Source organism: Tinamus guttatus, unplaced genomic scaffold (assembly GCF_059628265.1).
Source record: "Tinamus guttatus ecotype Peru unplaced genomic scaffold, ASM5962826v1 Tinamus_guttatus_pri_ptg000227l, whole genome shotgun sequence".
NCBI lineage: Eukaryota > Metazoa > Chordata > Aves > Tinamiformes > Tinamidae > Tinamus > Tinamus guttatus.
Window position 1 is genome coordinate 424,845 of NW_028288761.1, and position 24,613 is coordinate 449,457.

At 43.3% G+C, this 24,613-nt stretch overlaps 1 protein-coding gene across 1 annotated transcript in view; it reads right to left on the bottom strand.

Moving 5' to 3' along the window:
• Positions 1-24,613, bottom strand: part of DIS3L2 (DIS3 like 3'-5' exoribonuclease 2) — a 186,772-nt gene that overhangs the window by 157,592 nt on the left and 4,567 nt on the right. Inside the window, exons 3-6 of the mRNA XM_088525501.1 lie at positions 9,951-10,109; positions 9,507-9,649; positions 4,818-4,871; positions 591-692 (exon numbers count right to left, since the gene is read on the bottom strand). Coding sequence (XP_088381627.1) covers positions 591-692; positions 4,818-4,871; positions 9,507-9,649; positions 9,951-10,109 — 458 coding nt within the window. The remainder of the gene's footprint in view (positions 1-590; positions 693-4,817; positions 4,872-9,506; positions 9,650-9,950; positions 10,110-24,613) is intronic.

A 24,613-nucleotide genomic window follows, 5' to 3' on the forward strand; every position in this document is an offset into this window, starting at 1 on the left:
TATATGCCTAAAGGTGATTAGAGATATACCCGAAAAGACTTTGAGCTTTATCTGTGAAAGAAAAAATGCAAAATGAGTGAATTTCTCAAACTTAAAAATAAAAAACAGGGTGCTCCATACTTGCACTCCTCCAGCTACTTTGCACATTCTTCTTTCGGGTAAAGATGGGTACTACCATGAGACCTGGAGCTGGAACAAGATGATTTTCCATGGACTGACGACCCACAAGCTAGAGATGGCTCATCATTACTAAAACTGCACAAATAGCACATTTCAAGCCATAGCATGAAGACTAACAGACATCAAAAGTCACCTTTGACACTCATGCCTTGAAAATGGCCTTTAGGTCAAACTAAAGACCTCTCCATATTCTGATAGAGAAGACAATTCCATGCAAACAGTGAAACTTCAACATTTCAGATATTATTTCTTCCAAATGTTGCAGAGGATTTGCATTTTAATCTATAGCAGTATAGACCATAATTTAGCTGATCTGATTTGTAGGAAATTATTCTCTGGCTTAGACTTTAAGTGAAGAAAACAATAAATAAACGATGTTGTCAAATCACAAAAAAACATACTGAACTGACCTTCCATTGCTCCTTGGGAAGCAGCTTCACTACCACAATGTCACCATTCAGAGCTCTGTTGCGAGCAACCACTCCATCAATAAAGATATCACGATACCCATCCTAGAGAAAGAGGAAGAAATGCCACAGCAAAACAGATTAAGTTACAGTTGTTACGAAGTTTAAAACACTATAATCAAAAAAGACACATACCCTGGGGAGACAAACATCCTACAGTTGTGCATGCAAATGAAATGGTTTCATCACATGTCCTCTGATACACAATGTCTTTCAGCAAATAACCTCCTTTGGGAGCCTGTGCCAACACAGTAGTTGCACAGTATTTACTCAAGGCAGAGCCAAGCCTTCCAAACGTGTTGCCTGCAAAGTCTGCTCAGTTCCTCCACAGTCACTCTTGGGAACAGCTAGACAGTTTTCTGCAGTCACCCTTCTTCTCATATTAAGTGCCCACCTCAAGCCATATAGAAACCAAGTTTGTTGAGAACATGTTTCCATGGCAATCCCTGCGCAAGCTGCTCTCCTGAGCAGGTTGGGAAAACAGCATGGATGGGACGAGCAGCACAAAGATCCACACGTTGCCTTTCCAATGAGGAACGGTTTCCTTTTTAAATAAGGTACCACAGTATATCCTGGTTTGGGCACAACTGTTGCTAGAATAGATTCAAAATGGTGACCACAGGTGGCAAGCGCAAACCAGATCTTTGATGGGAAGAGACGTGTCAGGACACCTGATGTTGCAGGTGTCTCTCACTGCACTGTGGTAGCCTCTACCAACCGAACACCCCATGACTACCTGCCCCAGAAATGTTTGGCATTCTGCTAATCTAGACTTCATTTGGAAGATTTTCTTCATAGGGATGAATAAAGATGAAGCTTTATAAAGATGTCAACACAGAGGCTTGGGGTTTTAAATGACTGCCAATTTTGTCCTTTTTTGGCTAATTATCTGCAGTGCTCTTGCTGCTTTCATTTCCGTTTCCTCATACTTCAGTACATGGAGAATTCCATGTGGCTGTTTACAGTGCCACGAACATGTCAAACAGCATGAGTATTTAGTATCAACTTGAGCACTCAGTACAGTTTTTCTACAGAGAGCTACCGTTTCATAAATTTGAGATGCAAAAAGGAAAAGTTTCTTTACACTACAGCTCTTCATTTCTTTCTTCACAACAACAAAAAACAGCCTCAAGAAAAATAAAATCTTAATCACAACTCTAGTGACTTCAGTTGCACACTCCTGAAGATCAAATGCTTGAGTAAATCCAATCAGAAATAGCTGTATATTCAGCCTCCAAGAAAAACTTATTTTATAACCTGAAAACATGAGGCCTTAATAACACATAAATATCTTATTCTGCTTAGATACCAGAACAATAAAACGACAGAACCATGCCATGATGTGAAACTAAGGCTATCTTCCAAGAAACCAAATTACTCTTAGAAAGAAAAGCAGCAGCAGCAGCAGCTCAACAGCTGTGTGAAAGCTGCCTCCCATGACAAGATGCAGAAAAATTGCAAAGCGTCTTGGACCAGCATAATTCAAATTGGAAACCGTTCTTTTCAAAAAGCCAGATTTTTTACACATGGTCCTACTCTTTTCTCCCCATCCTCTCTTCTCTTCCAACTTCTGACCTAAATCCACTACGTATATAAAAAGAAAAGTTCAAAGACACTTTTTAAATAAAGTGCATGTTTTTGTTTGCGTTTTAAATATCTGTACATGTAGCTGCTGGTTGCAGGCCACAGGCTGGCATTTGTTGCAATTTCATTGTTCTACACTTATTGCTGTTTTCTTTCTCCTTCTTTGTCCAAGAAAATGGAAGGCAAGGCCATTCCTCCACCCCTTACAAAGGCACCCGGTGTGTCACACTAGAAAGCTAAAGCTGCTTGTCTGTACTAGGCAAGAGTCTTGTCTTGAATTGCAGACAATTATTCTCATCTTAATATACTCATATATATATATACACACATATATGTAACATGCATAAAATATGTAGTGCAATTTTACAACAATTAATTTGCATACCTCTTACATAAGAAACTAGAAACTGGCCAGTAATTTTATTTTTGTCCCAAAATAGAAATATCTCTGTGCCTAGAGTTCTTGCCTCAGGGCTGCTGGGTGAACTTGCACATTTCCAAGAACACTTTATACTCCTCTTTCCTTCAGTGCCCAACTCCGCACCCCTGCACAGTTGCTCTTTTAGGTTACTCAAGCAATTAAAGTGCTGAAATGCAACACAATCATTTGCAAAGTTTCAAGTGCCCCTTGATTCGTACCATGTATTACTTGCAATAGCTTCAGGACTCCTGCAGCCCTCTCCAGGTAGCAAGGTGCTTTCATTCCCCAGTGGCCTTCTGGGAATATCAAAGTAGTGCACTCTATACCCATCTAACACAAAAAAAACACCTGCAATCCTTTGCAGAATCACAGAATCTACTTTAATCTACTCTGGAAGCACATTCCAAAATTGCAGTCCAGCCACCTAAGACGCTCCTCCCTCACGCTCAGGAACCTCATTCTTCAAAATGACAAAGCCACAATTTCAAACGTCACAGGACTGCGAGCACACAAGACACAAGACAGGAGGCAGAGATTTCAGTGCTCTGTGCCCATTCACTGGGAGGCCTTAAGGATAAAGGCCCTGGGTCTTCCCCTCAGCTCTCTGCAACAGTGAGACAAGCAGAGCACAGTTGCAGCAAGAAATTCCCTGGGACTTCTGGTGTTAAAAGGTGAACAGCTGTTGTATTTGAACTCCATGAGGTCGTAGCCAAGTGAGAACTGAACAGAAAGGGGTGCAGAGCCTTAGTCAACAGCAGGAGAAAAAGGGTGATTTTTCACAGCTGCAGCTCTTGCATCATCTGGCAATGCTGGGAAGTCCTGCAGAACACCAAGGCCTCAGTGGCAAATAATGCTCTATGAAGGATAAAATTCCCAGACTCTTTCTCTCCCCTTACAATGACAATGTCCACACCAGCCACTTCCAGCTTCATCCAAGTGTTGAGTCTACTTGTGATTAGGGATGAGGCTGGTTCAGCTCCACAAAAGAAAGAAAAATTAAAAGGATGAATGGGATACTAACCTCAACTAGCCCTCCTACTGCAGATGTATTCCCACGAGCAGTAATCTCTCGCACGAGGCAAGAGCTGGGCACTAGGGCAGCTAGGGGTAAAGTCTCACATCCAGTTAAACTTGTCTTTAGACAGACATCACTTAACCTTGCATTTTGTAATTGCAGACAGTATCTTAACAGCCTACACTTGTTCTAACCTTTGCTGCCACATTACACAGTCAGTACTGCTTCCTTGAAATACCAAAGAGCTGCTTTGCACCTCCGCCTCCAATTAATCCTAAAAACCTATCTCATACACCTCTGTTCTTTCTCCACCCCTAAACAGCTAATAATCTTCCTAGGAAAGGGGCTCCATGACCTCCACTAAACAACATGAAATGACCCTACCACAAATTTCAAGACTTTCAACTGAACTCCAACACAAGAGTGCTGGCAGCAGCAGGGACATGAGAGTCAGTGTTTCACTCAGTGCAGGCGTTGTGTTCTCACTCTGCATACCAACAAACATTTCAATATGAAACTCGCTCTCTCATTGATAGAAACATTTTGACCAAGTCAGTTCCAGATAAAAAGCTTTGGCTGTGCCAGCTGTGAGGTCACTTCTCTACTGAAAGTCCTTGAAATTGCAAAAGCCCTTCTTTTCTGTCAAAATAAGAAAAGAGAAGAGGACAAACCAGTCCCATGTGAGTACATCCCAAGCCAACCAATACACAGTGAACGTAAAAGCAGGGACATGAAAAGGAATCACGTGCATTACTTTTGGAATGACTTTCCAAATTAGCTCATACAGCAGATCGAAAATGGAGAGCATATTTGTTTAGGGAAGATTAACTTAAATCAGTGGAAAATCTATAAAACCTCTGTAGCCATAAACCAAGGGTTTTCAATTACACTATCTAGTGGTCCTCAAACCTGAGTTCAGCTGGCTTCTCTAGGATGCAGTTGTAGCTCCCATTTCAGTACATGCTAAATAAGACATTCTTTGTCATATGAAAAAGCAAGATTTGCTTGGGAACATGTGATGAAAAACATCCATATCATGTTCATTGATTCCCAACTCATTCGCCTCTGAGTGACCTTTCATAAACAGCATAACTTGTATCCTAATACACCTTCACTTATGAACTATAAAGCATTACATAATTACACTTACTGGGGATGGAATGAAGGCTTCGTGGTATTTCTTAGGATTTATTCTCAAGGGCCCCTTAAAAAAGAGAAGAACAAGAAAGATTATGCATGAATCTTATTAACTTTATACAACATCAGTTAAATTAGAGCTGTAATATATCTACTGTGAAACACAAGAGATCTATCTAAATTTTCATTATACAGTACAAGTCTTGTCAAGTTTGCATCCGAGCAATTTCAAGCCAAAAGGCAGTTTCATGATAGGCTTAAGCTGATCTACTGCAGTCTGCCACCAAAGAGATGTTGATTCATTAGCTGCTGCTACTGGATGAACCGAGGATCCAAGTCCTGCTGTTCCCTTCGCACATTCTCTCCCAAGTTTAAAGATTTCACCACCTTTATTAACAAACTGACAGTCAGAAACAGTTTGTTTTGCTCTGGTTTAGAAAGGGAAAGTATTAATTTTGCTTATTTTGGAGGGCAGGAGGAAAAGGGCAGAAGCTGAGCTGCTAAAGTAGCATGGCAGCGGGTGTGAGCCGTGCGGGGCTCTGGCTGTTCCAGTAGACACAGTAGCAATAACTCAGTGATAAAGAACATTTTCTAAGATGAATAGAAAGGATTTTCCAAAAACAAACATTTAAGGTCCAAAAGATTAAATACTGTTTAAACACTTTTAAAGTCAAACCATTTTGAAAACATTTGAAAGTCCTGGGTGTATCTATTTCAACTTTGTTATCTGCCAACTCAAGATTCAAATCCTTGCAACAAATACCTATGACCCCTCCAAAGTAAACCAACCCGTTTTCTGCTTGCACTGAGGTACACCACAGTTAACAAGAGAAAGGGAGAACCAGTGAATTACAGACTATGCAAAAGTGCTGTTTCCACCCTAAAAGGGGCCTGGGAACTGTGATTCAGGTGGCCATTAAACCTGACAACATTTGATTCTTCTGGAAAGGCAGCTCTGTTAACCAGGCATCTGCCTGCGTAAAGGCTGTTGCTTTGCTCTGAAAATGTAAAACTTTCTTTATCTCTGTATTGGAAATAATGTTGGCCAATTTGTTATACGAACAGATTCCATCTGTTTGCACTTCTGTGTTAAGCAATCAGAGGAACCTCTCACAGGAATTGCTTCCTTTAAAATTTACCGCAGCATATAATATTTTATGTATTCTGGGAAACACTTAGACAATAGAATAATAAAGCTGATTGCACATGAAAGACTTGCTGCCTTGAAGAAGGCTCTGCAAATTTATGAAGATTTTCTGTTGTTTTTATTTGCTTAGGTATTTATTTGCTTGGGTTTGGAAATACCAGCACCCCATGCTCTCTATTCATGACATTTTATTTGGGCACTTTTCTGCAATGTCTTATTTTACACCTTATTTAACAGTTATTAATGTGCAGACTGGCCACACAGCAAGCACCACCCAGGACAATGGCAAGAAAAGAAAGATGATGGCTGGACTCAACCCTGGGAATACTTTATGGTTAGGCAAAGTCAGAGCTAACCTGCTGTCAGCAGCCTCTATTAGCACTGGTGCCTTCTGACAGAAATCTCCAAGTCTTCCCCCCACTCTCTCTCCCAGAATCAGCAGGAAATGATGCTGCTATGGAGAGACCCAAGTGAGGAAATAAATGAAAAGGGATGGCTGCTTTGCTTGAAAAAATGAGTGAAATAATTCCCATATCCAGAATCTATCCAGCAACATAAAGCAGATGAGGGGATATCTTGTGTTACTCTGGAGAACCCCTCTTGGCTCCTTTGGGACAGCTGTCAATCAGCCAGGTGCAAATGCCCAATATGTGCATGAAAAATCAGGTTTTGCCTCCTTGGCCCATAAGGCACCAAGTGGCTGTGTGCACACGGGTACCCAGCTCAAGCAAATCCACAACGGAGCAGAGTCTTCCTGCGCTTCCCGCACACTGGGTACCTCTGCATTTCACACGTCCCATCTAATTATGACCAGCAGTAGAATTCTTACATCAAGGAACATTAAAATACTTTAGCTCTTTCCTTTAAGCAAGGAACTCCCAAAGTTTATCTTAGAAAGCAGATGGGCCCTATTATCTGTGCCTATGAAAATCGTATTTACAATGTCGTACATTTCACGCTGTGATATCATATCTGGAACCAGTCACTCTCCCCATCTGCAACGAACAACTGTTCTCATATGTGTATTAGGGGCTGAGGCTCTGGCTGCAGAGTCTCATGATGTCACACTAATGCTGTATTATTTTACAATAGCTTGCAAACAATAGCTGCTATATTTATCAGTGTTTTTGTGTCAGTAGGGCCTGTGTTTTGAAAGGAAGAGAAAGGTCTGCAGGAAAGTCTCTAAAACATTTTCTAATGATTCAGGTCAGCTTCAAAGACAGTTGCCAGAAAAAGTTTCTAACCTTATTAAGCTCCTCCAGCAAAACACAAAAAGGTCATGATTTCTCAAGCTGCTCTGCAAGAACCAGAGCAGGAAGGACTCAGAATAAACATGAAGCATCTCAAATCACGCAGTTCACATCAACCCCCATAACATGCATGCCTTGATTGGCTTGTGTGTGAAACACTGGAGAAGGCCAAGCTCAAGCATCTACCCACTCTGCCAAGGCCACCTTTGTAAAAAAGCAACCCATGGGATCAGGGAAACCCCAGCCACCGTACCCACGAGCGGCTTTCCAAAGGATCACATCAGCTTACGGCAGAGGCGGCCCAGCATCCAGTACGTTCCAAATCCTCATTCCGCCTGACCCTGGCGTCCCAGCAGGGAGGGCTGGGAGACACTGGAGGCGGCAGACAGGGGTTTCTGGCTGCCGCTTCGCAAGATGATTCCTGTCCTTTGGGTCAATGCTCCTCACTACATAACCTGACTTCATCCGTAGCGTAGAGCCAACATCGGGCAGTTACGTAACTGCGCAGAAGTTGTTTAATCTTGTTTGCCTTCAGACCGGCCTGTATCATTCCAGGCAACCAGATGCCTGCTGGGTTTGCTCACTGCGCAGTTTTACGGGGTGGGAAGCAGCCTCTGCATTCTTAAGCACCTGCGCAAAAATACCATTCCTGTGGAAAGACACTCCTGCACATGCCCCACGATTAAGTGGATGCAGGAATCCTTATGGGCACCCTGCTCCATGCTACTTACTGAATACTGGGTTATGTCAAACACAGAGCCCGATGTCACCACGACTACTATTGACAGACTTCAGCAACTGTAAAGATAAACCGTTTGTTCCTCCTGATTAGGACTGCTTAATTTTCATGACACTCATGTTTTATCTCGGAAATCTCCCATGTTTGCCAGGAGATTCCCTGGTTCGAGCTTACAGCAGTTAGTTACGTAACTCCACTGCTAGGGCCCATGGCAGCCTCAGAGCTACAGGAGGGTTTTTCCCCTCTCCTATAAGAAACCCTGTTCTCATTCAGACATATGCAGATCTAATGTTTCCAAGATACTCCAGGGGACTGCCCTGCTCAGGGGGTCATGATTCTGACTGCCTAGCCTGGAGCTTGTTTGGGACCATGAGATTCAGACCAGTAAATTTGTCTCTTCCATAGCTTCTTGCAGTGCATTTTTGCAGGTCACCATGCCAGACTGTTTCAATGCTCTTTGGGATTAACACAACAGGTCTTTGTTCACTATTGCCCCCGTCACAAAGAGCTGCCCTCAATATCTGTCCATCCACTGAAACTGTTGTCAGGATCTCACCTATCCTGCTCAAATCCGCAAGCACAAGCAATCCTGATGAGATCATGAGGATGAATGAGTTCAGAATGAGATACCGGTCATGAGCATCCCAGCTCAGTGTAAATGATCAAATGCAGCATCTACAGACTCAGCTTTCCCTGAAACGTGGAACTGGGTGAACTAAGAAAGCACATGACTCTTCCTGTTGCAGAGCACATGACCTGAAGGAGATACTAGTCATTTACAAGAATTAGGGCTTCTCTTGCTGGAATAGTATGCACTCACAGGTCCTCTGGGACTTCATATTTCCATGGAACTCTCAGGTAACAGCAATAGTCTGACATGACATATCATTTTACAGAAGTGTAAAAACAACATTACACAAGTAAATCAAGGATCTGGCCTGACTGACTGGCACTTTCACGTTATTTTAACCAGTTCTGCTGCAGTTCAAAACACTACTGCAATGCCCTGTTAGGCAGAGCTCTATCAGACTCCAGGGACTGCAGCGTTACCTGCACCATCACTCTCCCTTTTCTTGTGGGAGGGAGACTTCCGAAAAGAGCTGATAAAAAACCTGACACAGAAAAGGGGAAGCATCTGCTGAGGACTAGCCAGCTTCTCCAGGTTGTCATTTTTACTTACTCTTCTGTCATTTTTGCTTACTCTTACAGAGACAGGAAATGCTTATTTACTACTATTTCAGGTGAGTTCTCCCAGTCCTCCTTATGTTTTAGAGCATCACTGTACAGTAATGACTTCATCCTTATCATCCAATGAGAATTTTACAATGCGCCACATCCTTGGATCAGGAATTTCTCCCAACATGCAGCCAAGCTAAAATCTAGACTTGAGCTGAACATGAAAGTGTTCATTCCACTTCTAGAATCTCCTGGGGAAAAAAAAGGAAGAATCCTCCTCCAGCATCTCCAACAGGCACATCCATTCTTTGACATGCAACCAAGTGACATTTATGTCTATAATTTCCACAGGCTTAACACAAAAGCAAGGTTATTTTATATTCCAAGCACCTGAATTAATTCTCCCCTTTTCAATCCTGCTGAAACATCTTCCTTTGACATGTAGGCTTCAAATATACTCTTCTTCCGCCCTCGAGTGGGTTTATTTCGACTCTTCCTATCATCTGGTGTTAGGGTACCACCATAGGATCCTCCTGCAAACAGAAACTCATAAGAGTTACCTTGCCAGCCAAACTTGCCTGTGTATTTTAACAGCAGTTGTACAGAAGTTTTGTATTCAAAGCTGAACTTTTGAGAACAGTTTGCCTAGAAATACTGGCTCCCGACTTCAGAATACCAACATGCCTGTAATGGTCATATTTTACAAAAAACTAACAATCTTTTACAGCTCACTTTAGAGTTAAGACCATTCATCCCAGCCCATCTTTTAATAGCACTGAGCACATGCTTCAAGGCAGCTTATTCCTGAAGCGTGTACGCACTCTGCTTTAATACCTCTGGGAGTTCCCAGTTGTCTAGGATTTATTCTGCTGTCTGAATGGTTCATTGTTTCTGTCTGCGATTCAGAGAGTTGCCTCTTCCTCTCGAAGTGCTGGGGAGCTCTGCTGGATTCAGAGTTGTTTCTGGTCCTTGCAAACCCTCTTTTTTCTGCACCTGAAATCAAACACAGGTTTGAAATAACAGGGGAAGGAGGAGAAACCCCACTGCCAGCTTGTGGCCCTGGTGATGCTCAGTCTGCAGCATTTCGGTATAAGTCACAATTGTGTCATGCTCTTTGCCCAAAGGAAACAACATCTTCATTAGTTCATCTGCAATCTGTTGGCTCTTCATGCCTCTTAATCCCACCATTAGCTAACTTTAGCATAAACAAAACTCTGGAAATTACTATATTAAAGTTGGATACAATCTTGCCAAAATGCTGGGAAATTCATTAGTGTATAAAATGAAGTTGTTAAGCTGTTTCCAACCCCCTACCCTCCACCTCGTTAAGCCCCCAAACAGTGAGAAAATAGAGTTTTAAATGCAAGTCACAGGCAACTTAGCTATTTTGGGGGGTAGGGCAGGGAGAGGGCAGAAATCAAACCCCACAGCTCTGGACTAGTTAACTTCAGAGCTACCAGAGGCAGAACCAATGGAGCTCCTTAGAGTGAACTGCAAAGAACAGCCAGGCTTGCAAGCGTCCAGCCTGCTCAAAATAAGCCACGATCAAACAAAATATTCTGAAAAGACTCACCCCTTTCTTCCCTGCCATCAACTCAGACCCTTCCCTACAGCCAGGAGAGCAAGCAGCAGCTTCCAAAGTTTATGCCAATGCTGTTCCACGGATCAGCACATTGGAATGCAACGCAACGCAGCTGCCCTCTTGGCCCTCCACCTGGATACTGAACATGTCATCACAGCTTTGCCTTCCAGCCCCTCCTGGCTATGTTCCCCGGGTCCAAGCTTGTACCTGCAAGTCAGAAAATGTACAATGCCAGCTTATTTGCTACGGGGCTAGCCAAGTTACAAGGCAAAATCTTCTCTGTATGGGATCTTTCACAAACTTAATCCCTAATTGCTTCATAGAGTTAAAACTGTGGCAGTGGGAATAAAAAGTATTTTAGCAGAAATCTTTAAAAATATGTCTCAGTAAGAGAATTCTGCTACCCTACCCAGTCACAAGCTGAGAACAACTTTCACATACAATAACAGACAAATCACCAAGAGGAGAGATCCTCCTAATTCAAAAGGGGAAAAACAAGATAGGGAGACAGACAACTTGAGGTATTGCCTCAAACCAGCCCAAGAGAAGATTAAATGCCTGAGCAGTATCGCTATATGGGATGCTGAAATGAGAGGGAGCCTATGTGTTAAGCAGAGATAAGGATAAGAGCAGCATAGTTTGGTTTCTTTCCACATGAGCAAGCTCTTCATACGCTCCTGATAGCAGAGGCTGAGGACAAAGTGAGAACAGAGATTGCAACTGTAACACAGCAAGGGTGAAGCCACAGCCTCTGATTTCAGCAGATCTAGAGAGGCAACACTACATGTACAGACCACATCACCAGATTAGCAGATTTGCAAATGACCTAGTGGTCAAGAGATGAAGGTCAGAACAGATACTGAAACTAAAAGCACAGACCAGAGAGATGCGAGTAGAAAAGCACTAGAACTGGCAACAGTCTTGGCTCTTGCAGTAAGATTTTGAGGAAAGGATCTTGCTTAAACTGCAACAAGGGAAAAGGAGGATGAATCTCTGAAAATGTTAAATTAGTGAGGCACTAAACTGGTCACCTTGAGGGGTCATGGAACCAGCATCGCTGGAGGTTCTTAAAAAAGGTGAGATAAACGTCTGTCAAGGATGGTCAAGAGTTGTTTTTCCCTTGAGGTAGTAGAACGGATTACACGAGCTCCTGAGGCCCTCTAAGGCCTCAGTTTCTATGACAGCAAGTCATAGAAAATACTACCATGAACTAAAGAACCTGTGATAAAAAGGAGGTTACATTTTAGCACGTAATTAGGGAGGAGCTGGAAAAAAAAAAAAAAAAAAAGAGCACAAAATCAAAATTTAGGAAAAAGGAGCAAAAAAAGTCTAGTAAATTTGGAAGTGAGCTGGGAATAAGAATTAGCAATGACAGAGTTGTAGCAGCCCTTTCAGGACATTTCAGAAAGTTCTGAACCAAAAATAATGCACAGCAACAGCAAAATGTAGGGAAGCACCTTCCCATGCAAGACTAGCAGAGCAGCACTTGCATGTTTGCAACACGTGAAAAGCTTTGGTTTGCTCTCCGGGGGTCTTTTTCAGCACTCAGACTGTGACACAAACACTTAAAAGACAAAATTTATGCAGATGAAGAAACTCAGGTTCAACATAGCTGGCTTGCAAGTTTACACAGAGCCGCTCTGCATCAATATTTTACTACACTGGCCATGACATTTATGGCTAACCCAAAACACCCCCTGGTAGGAGGCCACGGAGAACTGTCACAATAAGCAGTCAAAAGGAACGCATGCCATTCCGCACGAGAGCAACGTTTTTCCTGTTTCTTTCTATAAAAGATGACAGCTAACTCCACACTGTCCTCCATCTCAGCTAGACTCAATACTTACCTCCATCACAGCTCTATTTAAAAGTTAAAAGAAGCTAAAATAATTTTTTGACATGCTTTTCTGCTGTTCCCCCACCCAGCATTAATATTTCAGTGGATAAACAGACATCATTCTAAAAAGCAAATTGTGGCTAGATAGCATAGCATTCTGAGGCTAAAGATTCTAAAATAACTGTCACTGCTAAATTAGTTTAACTGTTTTTCAACACTAGGTGCATCTGATGTCTTTCTTTTTCTACGGTTTTATAGTTGTGCAATTTAGAAGATATACAGAAATCTCCTAAGGAGCAACACATAGATAACATGCAAAATAACAAATACTTCTAGACATCTAAATGATTTGAGATAAAGAAGCTGAATCAATTTATTTTGAAGAAAGCGAACTGGTCGCTGCAACCCAAAGCGGAAGAAACTATTTAGAGAGAAAAAACAGGGAGTGTGGGAGGGATCTCAACTTTAATATAAGGGAGAGTCAAGTGCAGTGGCTGCAGCTGAAGGTGCCTGACCTATCCACAAGGCACCACCTCTTCACCAGTGCAGAGGCACCAAACGGAATGAAAAAGGGGTGACATTCCCTGGGCTTTCCCAACAAGCACAATCCCCGACTCACTTTTTCCTGCTGCAGTTTGCCAGCAATAGGAGCGGAAAGGCTCGAGGTGGAGGCTGACGCTGACCAGGAGCTCCGGGTCCAGCACCCTGGGCACAGGCAAGAGCGGCCGCTGGAGACCAACCCGGAACCCAACACAGGACACTTCACCGCTGCCACAACCCGCGGTGACATCTCGCAGCAGTGCCCTTTGGTCTTTAAGCCTCTGTCCACCCCCATCTAATCATCTTTTCATATTCTGGATTAAAAAAAAAAAAAGGTTTGCAAGCAGCTTCCCAGCATAATTGACCTGGCTTACAGGAAGAGAGGACTCTGGATGTTTTAAATCAACTTATTTTGACAGTTGCACAAAATCACTCAATAGTTTATATTTGAAAAGCACTGTATTTAATTAAATATATTAGTTGATCAACAACACGTTCAATTAAATCAACTAACATGTTCAAATATATGAAATTTAGCATGGTCAGAAATTCACATATTGCTTTATGAAAAAGACCAAGACCCTAAATTTGATTTACTGAAAACATTTCCAACTGCCTTCTAACACCTGCCAAAAAGTCATTTGATTATTACCAGCACAGAAGGAAAATATTTCTTACTATTTTTTTTATCAGCACATGCATGAATCCTTACATATCTCCCATGCAGGAGCCAGAATGAACTAGATTTACTTGAGAGACCTGAGTAAATTCTAATACGTGGGCATCTCGGGAGAGCTCCCCCCTTCCTGTCAAAGGGCAGGTAATTAATCATTAGGCATTTTTACCTCTCACTGAACTCTCAGCTTTGTTAGTGGCCACATTGGCTGTGCTGAACGCAGCTCTCCTGGTGCGGGCAGAGGTGGCCAGGAGCATCATAACAATTGCCTGGTTACCTGGTAACATCCCGACAAGCTCAGGAATCCTGCCCCACTGACGGATATCTCAGCGCATAATTATTCTCTTTGTATTAAAAAAAAAAAAAAAAAAAAAAAAAAAGACCCTGTTGAAACAGTCAAAGAGACCAAGTCCTCCCATTGCTCTGTAACTTTTTCAAGTCAAAACCCTTCCATCCACCACTTGCTGCTTGGTCCATCCAGTACTTCTTCCGCTAACTCTGAGATTGCTAAGGAAATTTTCATTGCTTCCCAGTACTAGATCATAATCGAGTTGTGAAGGGATCTTTCAAACACCCACACTTCTCCAGTCAGCCTAAGCATGAAAAGAAACAAGCAAATCCACGGAACTGATAAAATTCAATGGAACAATTTGTTATCAGCTAATGAGACTTTCAACACATAGTTACTAAATATTTGCCTATATTTCTACAATTTTTCACTTCACTGCTGACAGATCTCAATGACTTAACCAAGCTTCATCACAGCTTTCAAGAGTTTCCCTTCAAGGCAACCCAGCTACGTGTTAAATAAAATACTCTAAGGATACATCCATGAGCTGTAAGATGTCAACTATCTTATGACGGGTCACCCAATATTCCCTCCCAGCTAATGTAGAAATCGACCAACTACAGGCAATGAGAATGACTGACACCAGCTTCTGCTTAGTCCTATGCTCCCATTTAAACCAGACTAACTTAATCACAGCATGAAAACTAAAAGCATGTTCCTCCTCCTTCCCTTTACCTATGGAAATCACAGGCCAACCATGCAACAGCCCAGGGCATCACCACACAGTTCTGCAAATTCACCTTGACCCTTTGGCTCCTCAGAAGTTCTAGCTGGAGCTTTGAGCACTACTGATGTGCAAGAAGACATATTGCAATAATACATATTAATAGTCTCAACACAAAAGGTGAGCCTACAGAAACTGGTTTGGCAAAGATGTCTAGAACAGAAAAAGTACCAAATCCAAAGATCCCTGGCAGCCCGACCCAGGTACTTTTATGAATCTTGTTGTCTGGCAGTTTTGACAAGTTAGGTGGGATGCAGTTTTTTGCTAGATAGGCACAAACCTAGTGTTGACACAGTTGTACCAGGCAACTATTTATTTCGTTCTCCAAAGTCAAATAAACTCTACTAGCAAAGCACGCTTTTGCCAGTAAAAGCTGCATTTGTATCAGGGAGGTTTTGCTAGGATCCTCATGTCTTCCCCCTTTCACATGCTTAATCAGGCAATTTAAAAGCTGTTTGATATTTTCCCCTGCTCAAAGAAGCTTCTAAAGAGTTTCCTATCAAAGATGAAAGGCTGAAGTACATGTCTGTTGCACAGGTTTTAATTTCTAATGCATTGGAGACTTCCAGTATACACCATATTATATAAGTGACTTACTCAGACTCCAAGCACTTAAATGACTACTGTAACATCTAGGATCAAATTGCTGCATGCAGGCAAAAACAACAACCGTCAATGAAGTGATCTCAAACATGAGTTATATCAATAAAAACACTAGTCGTAGACAGGTCAGAAGCAGCCAGCTATTTATGTTTAGCAAAATATTTTGAGGATTTAAGAGATTAAATGTCCCACTAATGGCAACAGCCAAGTACTTTTGTTCTGTTTTGTTTTCAAAGTGAAAACACAAAGGCAGGTGCTGGTATAGCTGATGAAAGAGCTCAGTATCGCGAAGGGAAAAGATACTGGTTGGAAGATATTAAGCCAATTCTGTGGTAGTGCCCTGATAATACAAGCAATATCAAAAGCCATTTAGGAGGCTCCTAGTGAACACAGCTCCACTGCAGCCTGCCCTAAGAACTGCTTCAGCACTGCTTTCTGCATCAACTGAGTTCAGAATTCAGCACTAGCCTTGAAACAACCACTTCAGCCTATGCCACAATGTCTTAGAGCAAACAGCTTAAATGCAACAGATGCCTGAAGAATAAAGACGAAGCAATAGAGAGAAACGAGAACATCATGGAATAAAATTCCTCGCAGTTTTTGCCTCAGAATCTCTCATTTCCATTGCACATACAAGGTCAGGGAGGTTTCTTTGAGAGATGTTCGGGAGACAGAATGTGGCAGGCAAATTTCAGATATTCAGTCTGTGGTTTAAGAAATGTCAAAGAGCACATTCTCCTGGCCATGAGCAAGTAAATAACAATAAAATATCCTTCTGGATTAAATGTAAACCCAAAGAATCTAAACTGAAGGTCCTGCAACATGTTGCTCCATAAGGAAAATGTACTTTACAGACTTGTTCCCAGCACCTAATTCAAGACTTACGCAGCTAAAAGCAGTTTATAAAACACTACTGTGAGTCTTCAAAAATAACCAAAAATGCACCTGATTTGAAATTATCTTAAAGATTTCAAAGTAGGAGAAACTACTGTGAAAGAAATATCTCGGTGGAAGTGGAAAAAGACGGTGATATGGCAGTATTATAAGGTTTTAGGCAGATGGCGTTAATTACGTTAAAAGTTAATTAAACAGTCAAAGAGGAGAACCAATGTAGACTTACATTCCCATGCGTGGCCTCAGCCAAAATGTAAATTCTATGCAAATGTCCTGAACTGAGGGGACGATGCATGGAAGTTCACTGGCCAGAACCATCTCCAATGATCACCAGCTCCCACTAATCAACCCAACACGATGGGCCCAAGAGCGCTCAGCCCCGGCCCTCCTCTGAGCAGTAACTTGCCAGAGCCTGGACAAACCAAAACCAACACGAGACGACAGCACTTAACCTGCAGGCCTCTCTGCACAGCTCTTACATGTGACTTTAGAAGTGGTTCAAAGCAATGGGTTGCTCCAGCAGCAACGCGAGTGGTCGCAAGGAGCCAGCGGCAGCAGCTCGGGCAGCAGCGCGGCCCCCTCTGCGTGCCAGGACACAGGCTGAGCCCCCCGTGCGCCGCCACATCCCTGCTCCGCGCTCTGCTCGCCGTGGTCAGGCCTCTTCTCCTTAAGCCATACATGCTTCGTTAGCAGCGTGGTGCTGCATGCCCTTAGATTTCAACAGGGAATTTGGAAAAGCAAAAGCGTTCGTGCTGACTTGGACTTTCTGAAAGAGTCCATGACTTGAAACACTGAATTTAAAAAGAGCAATGTGTTATTCTTGCTGTGGACAACTACACTGCAGAGACTGCTCCCAACCCCCAAGATCATGGGCCGGCTACACGACTCCTCCTTTTGCAAAACGCCTCCAAGCGTCCTGATGCTGCAGCACTTTGACTTCAGTAACTCACAGACAATAAATGCAGTTTTATTCAATTCCTCAGCAGGGTTTTGGGTTATAGGAATACTGTAAGGCTACAAGAGCCAAAGATATCATTCCAGACATCGAACTAAGGATTGGTGACGAAACTCATTTAGTAGCAATAGAGTAAAAGTTTATCAAAATAGTTACTGTGCTCCAGCTGCGTGCAGCGGCACCGCGGCGTTGTCAGGGAGGGGATGGAGCTCTTCTGGTTTGCAGGACTCTCTGTGAACCTGCTCCACCCTGGTGGTGACCTCCCGGCCACCTCCTCCGCCTGATGACTGCACTGCTCCAGCCTCCCGCTCCTGCCTCGAGATGCGGGTCAGGGCTGCTGCCACTGCCTCCTCTTCTTGCTTTCTCATAAATCACCCCGGGCGGTACTTTCCTCTGTTTTATATAGCAGCTATGCTTTGAAAAGGCTTGGTCAAGACTTCAGGAAAAGCACTTCAAGAAAAACACTCGAACATGATACTGAGGAAGCTCTCTGACTCCTCTGGGCTTCAGGACTTTGCGAAGCCAGTGGCTGGAAGAGGAAGCCATGAGGCCTTGGAAGGGAGGTACTTCACGGGAGGTGCTAACGCATCAGATGATGTTAGCAGATGAAGAAATGAAAGAAGTGTTTTCAGATGTTCAGATCCTGAGGCTAAAATGAGTTGCAGAAGACAACACTTGAAGAAGTCTACCTTAAACTCTCCCCATTCAATGTAATGGAGAATCCTTCAGACTGTGGTGGAAGATGTCCAGGAAAACACCAACTGAATAAAAACACCTCACTGCTGCCAGCTTGTATCTGTAAAGAGCCTGAAATACTTTCCAAGAGATGATGTGCCCCACACATCCGTAGGCTGCAGCTGCTTCTGTTGACATTTTCTTGGGCATTCTCGAAATAGGTATTTTTGTCACCAAAGACTTTGTCATGCAATAGGTTTCCGACATCTTGTCTTCCATCCTGCCCCTAGCCAAGCTTCAACTCTCTGTAGCTTGGATTTCCCCACAAGAGGGAGGTAGGGACACGCATCCCACCGCATTTCACGGAGCGACGCGGGGCTGGAGGCAGGAGGGCAAGAGATGGACACCGGCACATGCAACAGGACAGGCAGAAGCACAGGCTGCAGCGAGATCCCTGCACCAGTTAAGGCCTGGGAGCAAATGCAGTTAGTTGCTGAACCGGCTGCGAAGCATCCGTCCTACCTTGATGCCCGCGGTAAAAGAGGCGTTTTGAAGATTCTCAGCACAAAAAGTCCAAGGTGATCAGGGTGTGCTGACCTCAGGGAGAGCAGAGGACAGAGGTTTTTCAAGGAGGCTTTTTCAAATTCATTCCCGCTTGAAGCTCAGGTTGTTGTTTTTGTTTAGTTCTGGTAGAATTTGCTACCAAGGCTTTTCAACTTGCTAGTAACAGTCCACATTCCACAGCCCTTGGTGAGACTCTTCCAATGGTCATTTACCCTCACTGTTAAATCGCACTTTATTTCAAGCCTGGATTTGTTTAGCCTCAAATGTGTTATATCATAATCTGCTCAACTGAGCAGCCTATTATCAAACATCTGTTCCCCATGCAGGCAATTTACTGAACGCGCCCTTCCCCCAGCACCTCTGGGATAAGGAACACAGAGTTCCTCAAACCATTCACTGATGATCCCAGGGTTTTAATCTTCCTCGTGGCTCTCCTCCGAGCATTCATCAATCCATTACCAAGCTCCCCGAACAGAGGGCATCACCGCAGGACACAACACTGCGGACGCCGCTGCTGTCGTGGCCAGACCCGCATGCAGTCCCCAAGCTCATACATCTCATGCTGATACATTACCCTTTCAGCCAACTTGCACAGGAGGGGGATATTCAGTTGATTAATCCATCAAGAGCTCAAAACTTTTTTTTTCTTTTTTCCCAGCTGCTGCTTCCCACAGCAGGTTCCTTGCACTGCTAGCATGGCTCTGCACAGACCCAATAAATGGAGTTTGTTTCACCTGCTCCCAGGCTGCCAAATGATCCAGGCGGCTCCCAGTAACTGCCCCCATTACTCACTATTCCCTGAAGCCTTCAAGTCATCCAGAAAAACTCTCAAACTTGTATGTTTTCTTCTTGATCATTGACAAAAGTGTTAAAGAGCACAGAATCGGAATACAATCCTGCAAGAACCACCAGACACACCTGTTGGTTACAGCTCTCAATTTATAGCTGCACTTAATTATATCAATTGAACTGTTTTTAAGCCATCATAGCTACACTGTGATTCTCATACGCTAACACATCCGCATTTCATCAACTTGTAATCTCATTAAAAATTGATATTGAGGGATTTCAACAGGATCTGTACTACATAACCTCATGCCAATTCACAATAAAGAACAAATTTAGCACAAATTAAAGATTTAAATCAATTCTTGTATCTGCTCATTATTTTCCTGGGACAGACATCAGATTGACAGGTTGAGTCGCCTCAGCTAAATAAGGAAGGCTTAATGCCAGAGATTGGGGCCAAAGAGAAAACAAGTTAAAATAGAAAAATAAGTTAATGACAGCCTGTAAAAAGGTATTTTCACAGATGCATATTTTCATGTGAACATTTTCATATGACAGAAAGTTACTTCATGGAGATAAAATAATTTTACAGCCAAATATAAGGGCTTGTGCTACATAGTTCGGTCCTGGTGCACCACTATGTACAGAAGACTCTGGCGATGGGAATGGCAGTTACTAACTCACAGACAAAAGCAGTGCCTGCAAGGGCAGGGTCTCGTCTCCCCAGGAGAGGATACATCACATATTAACTCACATACTGTAGCTGGTCCTAGCCAAAGGCATTACAGTTGCACAAAGTTCAGGAATGCAACATTATTTTCTATCAAAAGCAACACAGAAATTTATGTTTGCGATGACGTTGCTAAACCGTTAGAGAAACAAGCATCCTATTTTTCATGTGTTTCTCAGATGAGGCCATACAGTAAATTCAGCTCGCTCTCCTCTCCCATATCTTATTACTGTGATTAACGTCATCTACAGAACATTACATTGGACCTGGCAAAACTTATCGACTTTGCAAAGATTTCCACAGCAACCAACATTCTCCATTTATTGAGTTGATTCTGTGGCCTTTCTAGATTGCTGGCTCATATTTACTGGTGCCAGATAGAGAGATAACAGCATTCTTGAGCACTGAATTTCCCCACACAAGAACTGGAAGGTTCATCCCTAGAAAGTTATGTTATCTTACATTTGCCGTATGAAAGAAAAGCAGAAGTGGCTCCTCCTTCAGAGGAACAAAGACAAATACAAAATCAAGCGTATGATGGAAAGACCAAACCCCTGAGATTTTGCCTTCTTGCTCAGCCTGGTACTTCTTGGCCAGTTGTGCCCACAAACATCCCAACAAGACATTTCTGGACTTATCCTTTACCTGTCCAGCACTTACAAATGTCAGAGCTGCAGCCCCAAGCTCATTAACAGCCTCCAGCAGTGCTATTTTTTAAGTCAGGATAGCAAGCATCAGCCTGGCTGCCAGAGACACTCCTCTATGGAAGTTGCCAAGCACCACAGGCTGGGCACATAAATGCCAAGCATTGGACAGGCAATAAATCTGAAAAGGCCATGGAAATCTTCTCTGTTGAGACCCGTTGTTACCCAAGAGGTGCCTGGTTCTACTCAGGGGGCATGCTGACCCTGACGGATGGACCAGATACCTCAATCACATCATAAACCTGTGAAGCTTTTAGTGAGAGGAGCCTCAGGAGGCGACCCAGCAAAGCTGGTGGTGCTGCTCGTCACGAGGAGGGTGCTGCAGTGACCCACTGGGCACTCAGCCCTGCAATATCCGACCTTGCTTCCCAGCCACCGAGGAACACGAGCACCTCGCTGCACCCGAGCTTCGGCAGCAATAAAGTCACCCCCTCTCTCTCGGGTACTCGAGAGCCTGAAGTTCTGGTGCAGCTGGAAGACTGTTTCCAAAGATCATGCTGCATCCCATCTTTGGACAGCAGTGCTTCCATGCAAATGCTCTTTAGGCTTTCCAGTAGACTCTGGAACATGTTATTTAACGGCAACACTCCCTCCAAAACAGGAGTGAGAAGCACAAAATGCACCTGAGATGCTGCTGTCCCAAATAAAGCATGCAGCTTGGTCTAAACTCCTTACTGATAAAAGCAATATTGCAAAAATACTTAAGATGAAGTTCCATGCAGCAGCCGTGAGGTCTCAACTACAAGCATGTGACAGATGGCTGCAGAAACAGCTCGTACTTCGGTCCTCAAGGAAAGGAGGACTGAGGGGTTGTAAGTCCTTTATTTTAGGGACATCAGTCAGTAATCAGCCTTAAAAAAAGAGATTCTGATGACTAACTTCTGATTAGTAGGAAACCCTGATTGAAGTAGGCAAACCCTTAGAGTTTTTGATCAACAATAAACAAACAAAGCAACCCTGAGAACTTTATAAAAGATTTTTTTCTAGCAGAAAATTTAACCAAATCTTAACACTAAAAAAAAAACCTAGAGAATCAGGCAAAAATACTAGGTAGGGAAATTGCATTATATGAAAATCTATGGGCACCCAAGCTCAAAGAAGCAATATCCAGTATTTCAAAGATGCAAGCACCAGTTAGCAAGGTCAAAAATACTCTTTGAAGCCCAGAGAGATGCTTTCCTTTTCCAAGCTGGAATCCTTCTTCCTATCCTAACACCAAATCATGGGTGTCCTCATCGTCCACATCAGTACTCTGAAGCACATCACGATTTTCACTTTGATGTTTCCAACAGCAAAGGTCCATTTAGCAATTAGAGATGGCACAGGGCAGTGCTACTTTTAAGTTTTAAACATATTGCCAAATTCACACAAACCCAGAGCTCTGAAGTCAGCCCTTTAATTTACCCTTCACTACTCTTTAGGGCAGTATGTCAGCACAGCTGGGCAAGCCACTGAAGACCAATACTCAGCAAAAGGCAGCACCAGAAGAGACCGGCACATTCACTGCCTCCTGACTATCTGGTATTAAATAATTTCTACCCCTCAAGGTAAAACTCGGGGCTGTACACTGCAGAATGGCAAAGGCAGTCATGACAGCATCACATTATGCAGAGTTTAAAGTCAGCTTCTCAGGTGAAGCAGCCCACCAGATGCAATCTCCTGTGCTTGACTTCTCCCTCTGCCACAGCCTGACTGAGATAAACCAGCTCGGGGGCAGCGGAGAAAGGAACCAGCTGAATCACGGGTGAGACACCAGGTAGAAGAGCCAGTAATTCTGCCCATTTTACACCTTGCTGATTTTCTTTTGCTTGCTCAAACTTTGGGCACTCGCAGACCACGACCAGGGCCCCTCTGCTTCCAGGGAGAGCCGCGTGTTGCTGCGACTCCACCGACTGCTCCGCTTTCCCACGGAAAAAGTGCTGCACCCTCGAGGGGGTGCTGACGAGGAGCAACCCTGCTCCCCAGCCTGCTCCATGGCACCCAAAGGGGCTCCTCAGCCTTCGGCACATCTGCCCTCATTTTAGCATTTTCAATTTTAGGGTCACTGTAAACCTGACTATGGCTAAGGCTGAACTGAAGAACTGTTAATAAGAGGATAATGGAACAAACCAATATGAAGGCAGATGCTTGCTTTGAGATTAGCTCCAAGAGCATTTTGGAAAGCCTACAACAGCCTGAACAAAGTTAATTTGTGAGGAAATGTCACTACTGCAAAGCTGATATGCCTCACCGATACGACAGAAGTGATTCTTGCCACCATAGTTTCACAAGCCTTGATTTAAACTGATCAAATCAGACACCTGCCTATGCAAAGCAGTATGACTTATATCTGCATCAAGAGAAAAAGATGAGCTTTGAAGTGAAAGAATATTAATCTGGTACTGTGATGTACGAGTTCTTATGCCTAAGCACTTGCATATTGTAAAACCTTCACTTCAGTTGAGCGAGAGTGCTAAAATGCGCTCAAATTGAAACAGCAGGAAAGAGGTTTCTGTGAATCGGATATGTTTTTTTTTTCTCTTTTTCTTTCCTCCCCAAGAAACTGTTTTCATGTCCCTCCAAGTGTTCTGGAGCGCAACCAGTCTCAACTATGCAGGGGGAAGAAAAGGAAGGGTGTCACTGTAAAGCAAATAATTTTCCAATAATCTTTCCCACAGTGTGAGTTTTCCACCTGGGAGGTCAAACATCAGGGTCAACATTTTCTGCTCTAGCTCTTTCTACTAAGTTTCTAAATAAATAATTGGCTTTCAGAGTGTTTGGACAACCCGATTCCCAGCTAGAGCTGTAGAGAGCTGCAGGTGCTTGCTTTGAAAGTTAGGCTAGAGTTTTGTTTTAGGCTAAAAAAAAAAAAAATCACATATACACCTATCATTTTCACAGCTACACTTTTAAGTCTTCCAGACTTTCCATTTAATAGACATTTTACAAATGCAATTTCTTGAAATTTGGGACCTTTTCATTTGTGGTGACAAAAAGTCTTTTTAATCCACTTACACCTTTACTAGACTCGCTCTTTAAACAGGTAATTTTTGTTTTCCTAATACAAGAGGGGCTTTCCAGGAGGAGTGGAAGGGGTTGATAAGATCACATTCCTCCCACAGCAGAAAAACACATCTTCCACATCAGCTTAAGCAAGCCATAGAAAACAAGACACAAACCACTGCAGACTGCTCCATGCACACAGTGAATCCATGAAAGAGACACTACTTTGAACAAGCCTATCAATTCAGGCCAAATTTGAGTCTAAAAAAATCATCTGAATCAACTTTGATCCTTCAGGGTGGAAAGGAGCTGGAGTATAAAAAGTATAACAGCAGTATGAGGGCTTTACAGCACATTCTATTGCCTAACTTCTTCCCAGGGGATTACTGGGGAAACCATCATCTCCCCAGGGGGTACTGCTTCATGAGCTGATGATCAGCTCGATGCAGGCCCTTGTGTTTATTTCAGAAGAAAAACTAGAGAACCTGACACTGTTTCCAAGGTGCAGGGTTGGCTTTGGATCAGGAATACAAGAAACACCAGGTAGGCCTTCCACCAAGGTCAGGGCACTTCTCAGAACTGCTCAGCCAGGGTAGTGCTCAAGCCAGGCTGCTTCCAGGAAGCTCTCCAGCTCTCCAGTTGGGAGTGACCATCCCAGGAGAGGGCTCAGGGCTGCAGCAACAACCTGTCACAACAGGGTGTGAATGGCAAGACATATGGGACAGATGCAGCTGTGTTCGAGACCTGTCCCATGGGAGCACCACCCTAAGACAGGTGCCCTAATTCAGGCTTGCCCACAAAAGTGAAGGCCCCTGCACCAGTGTGCAACCAGAAAGCTATTTACTTTGCTTTTGGCTGTTTGCTTTCTGATGGTTTCATTCCTGAACCAACTC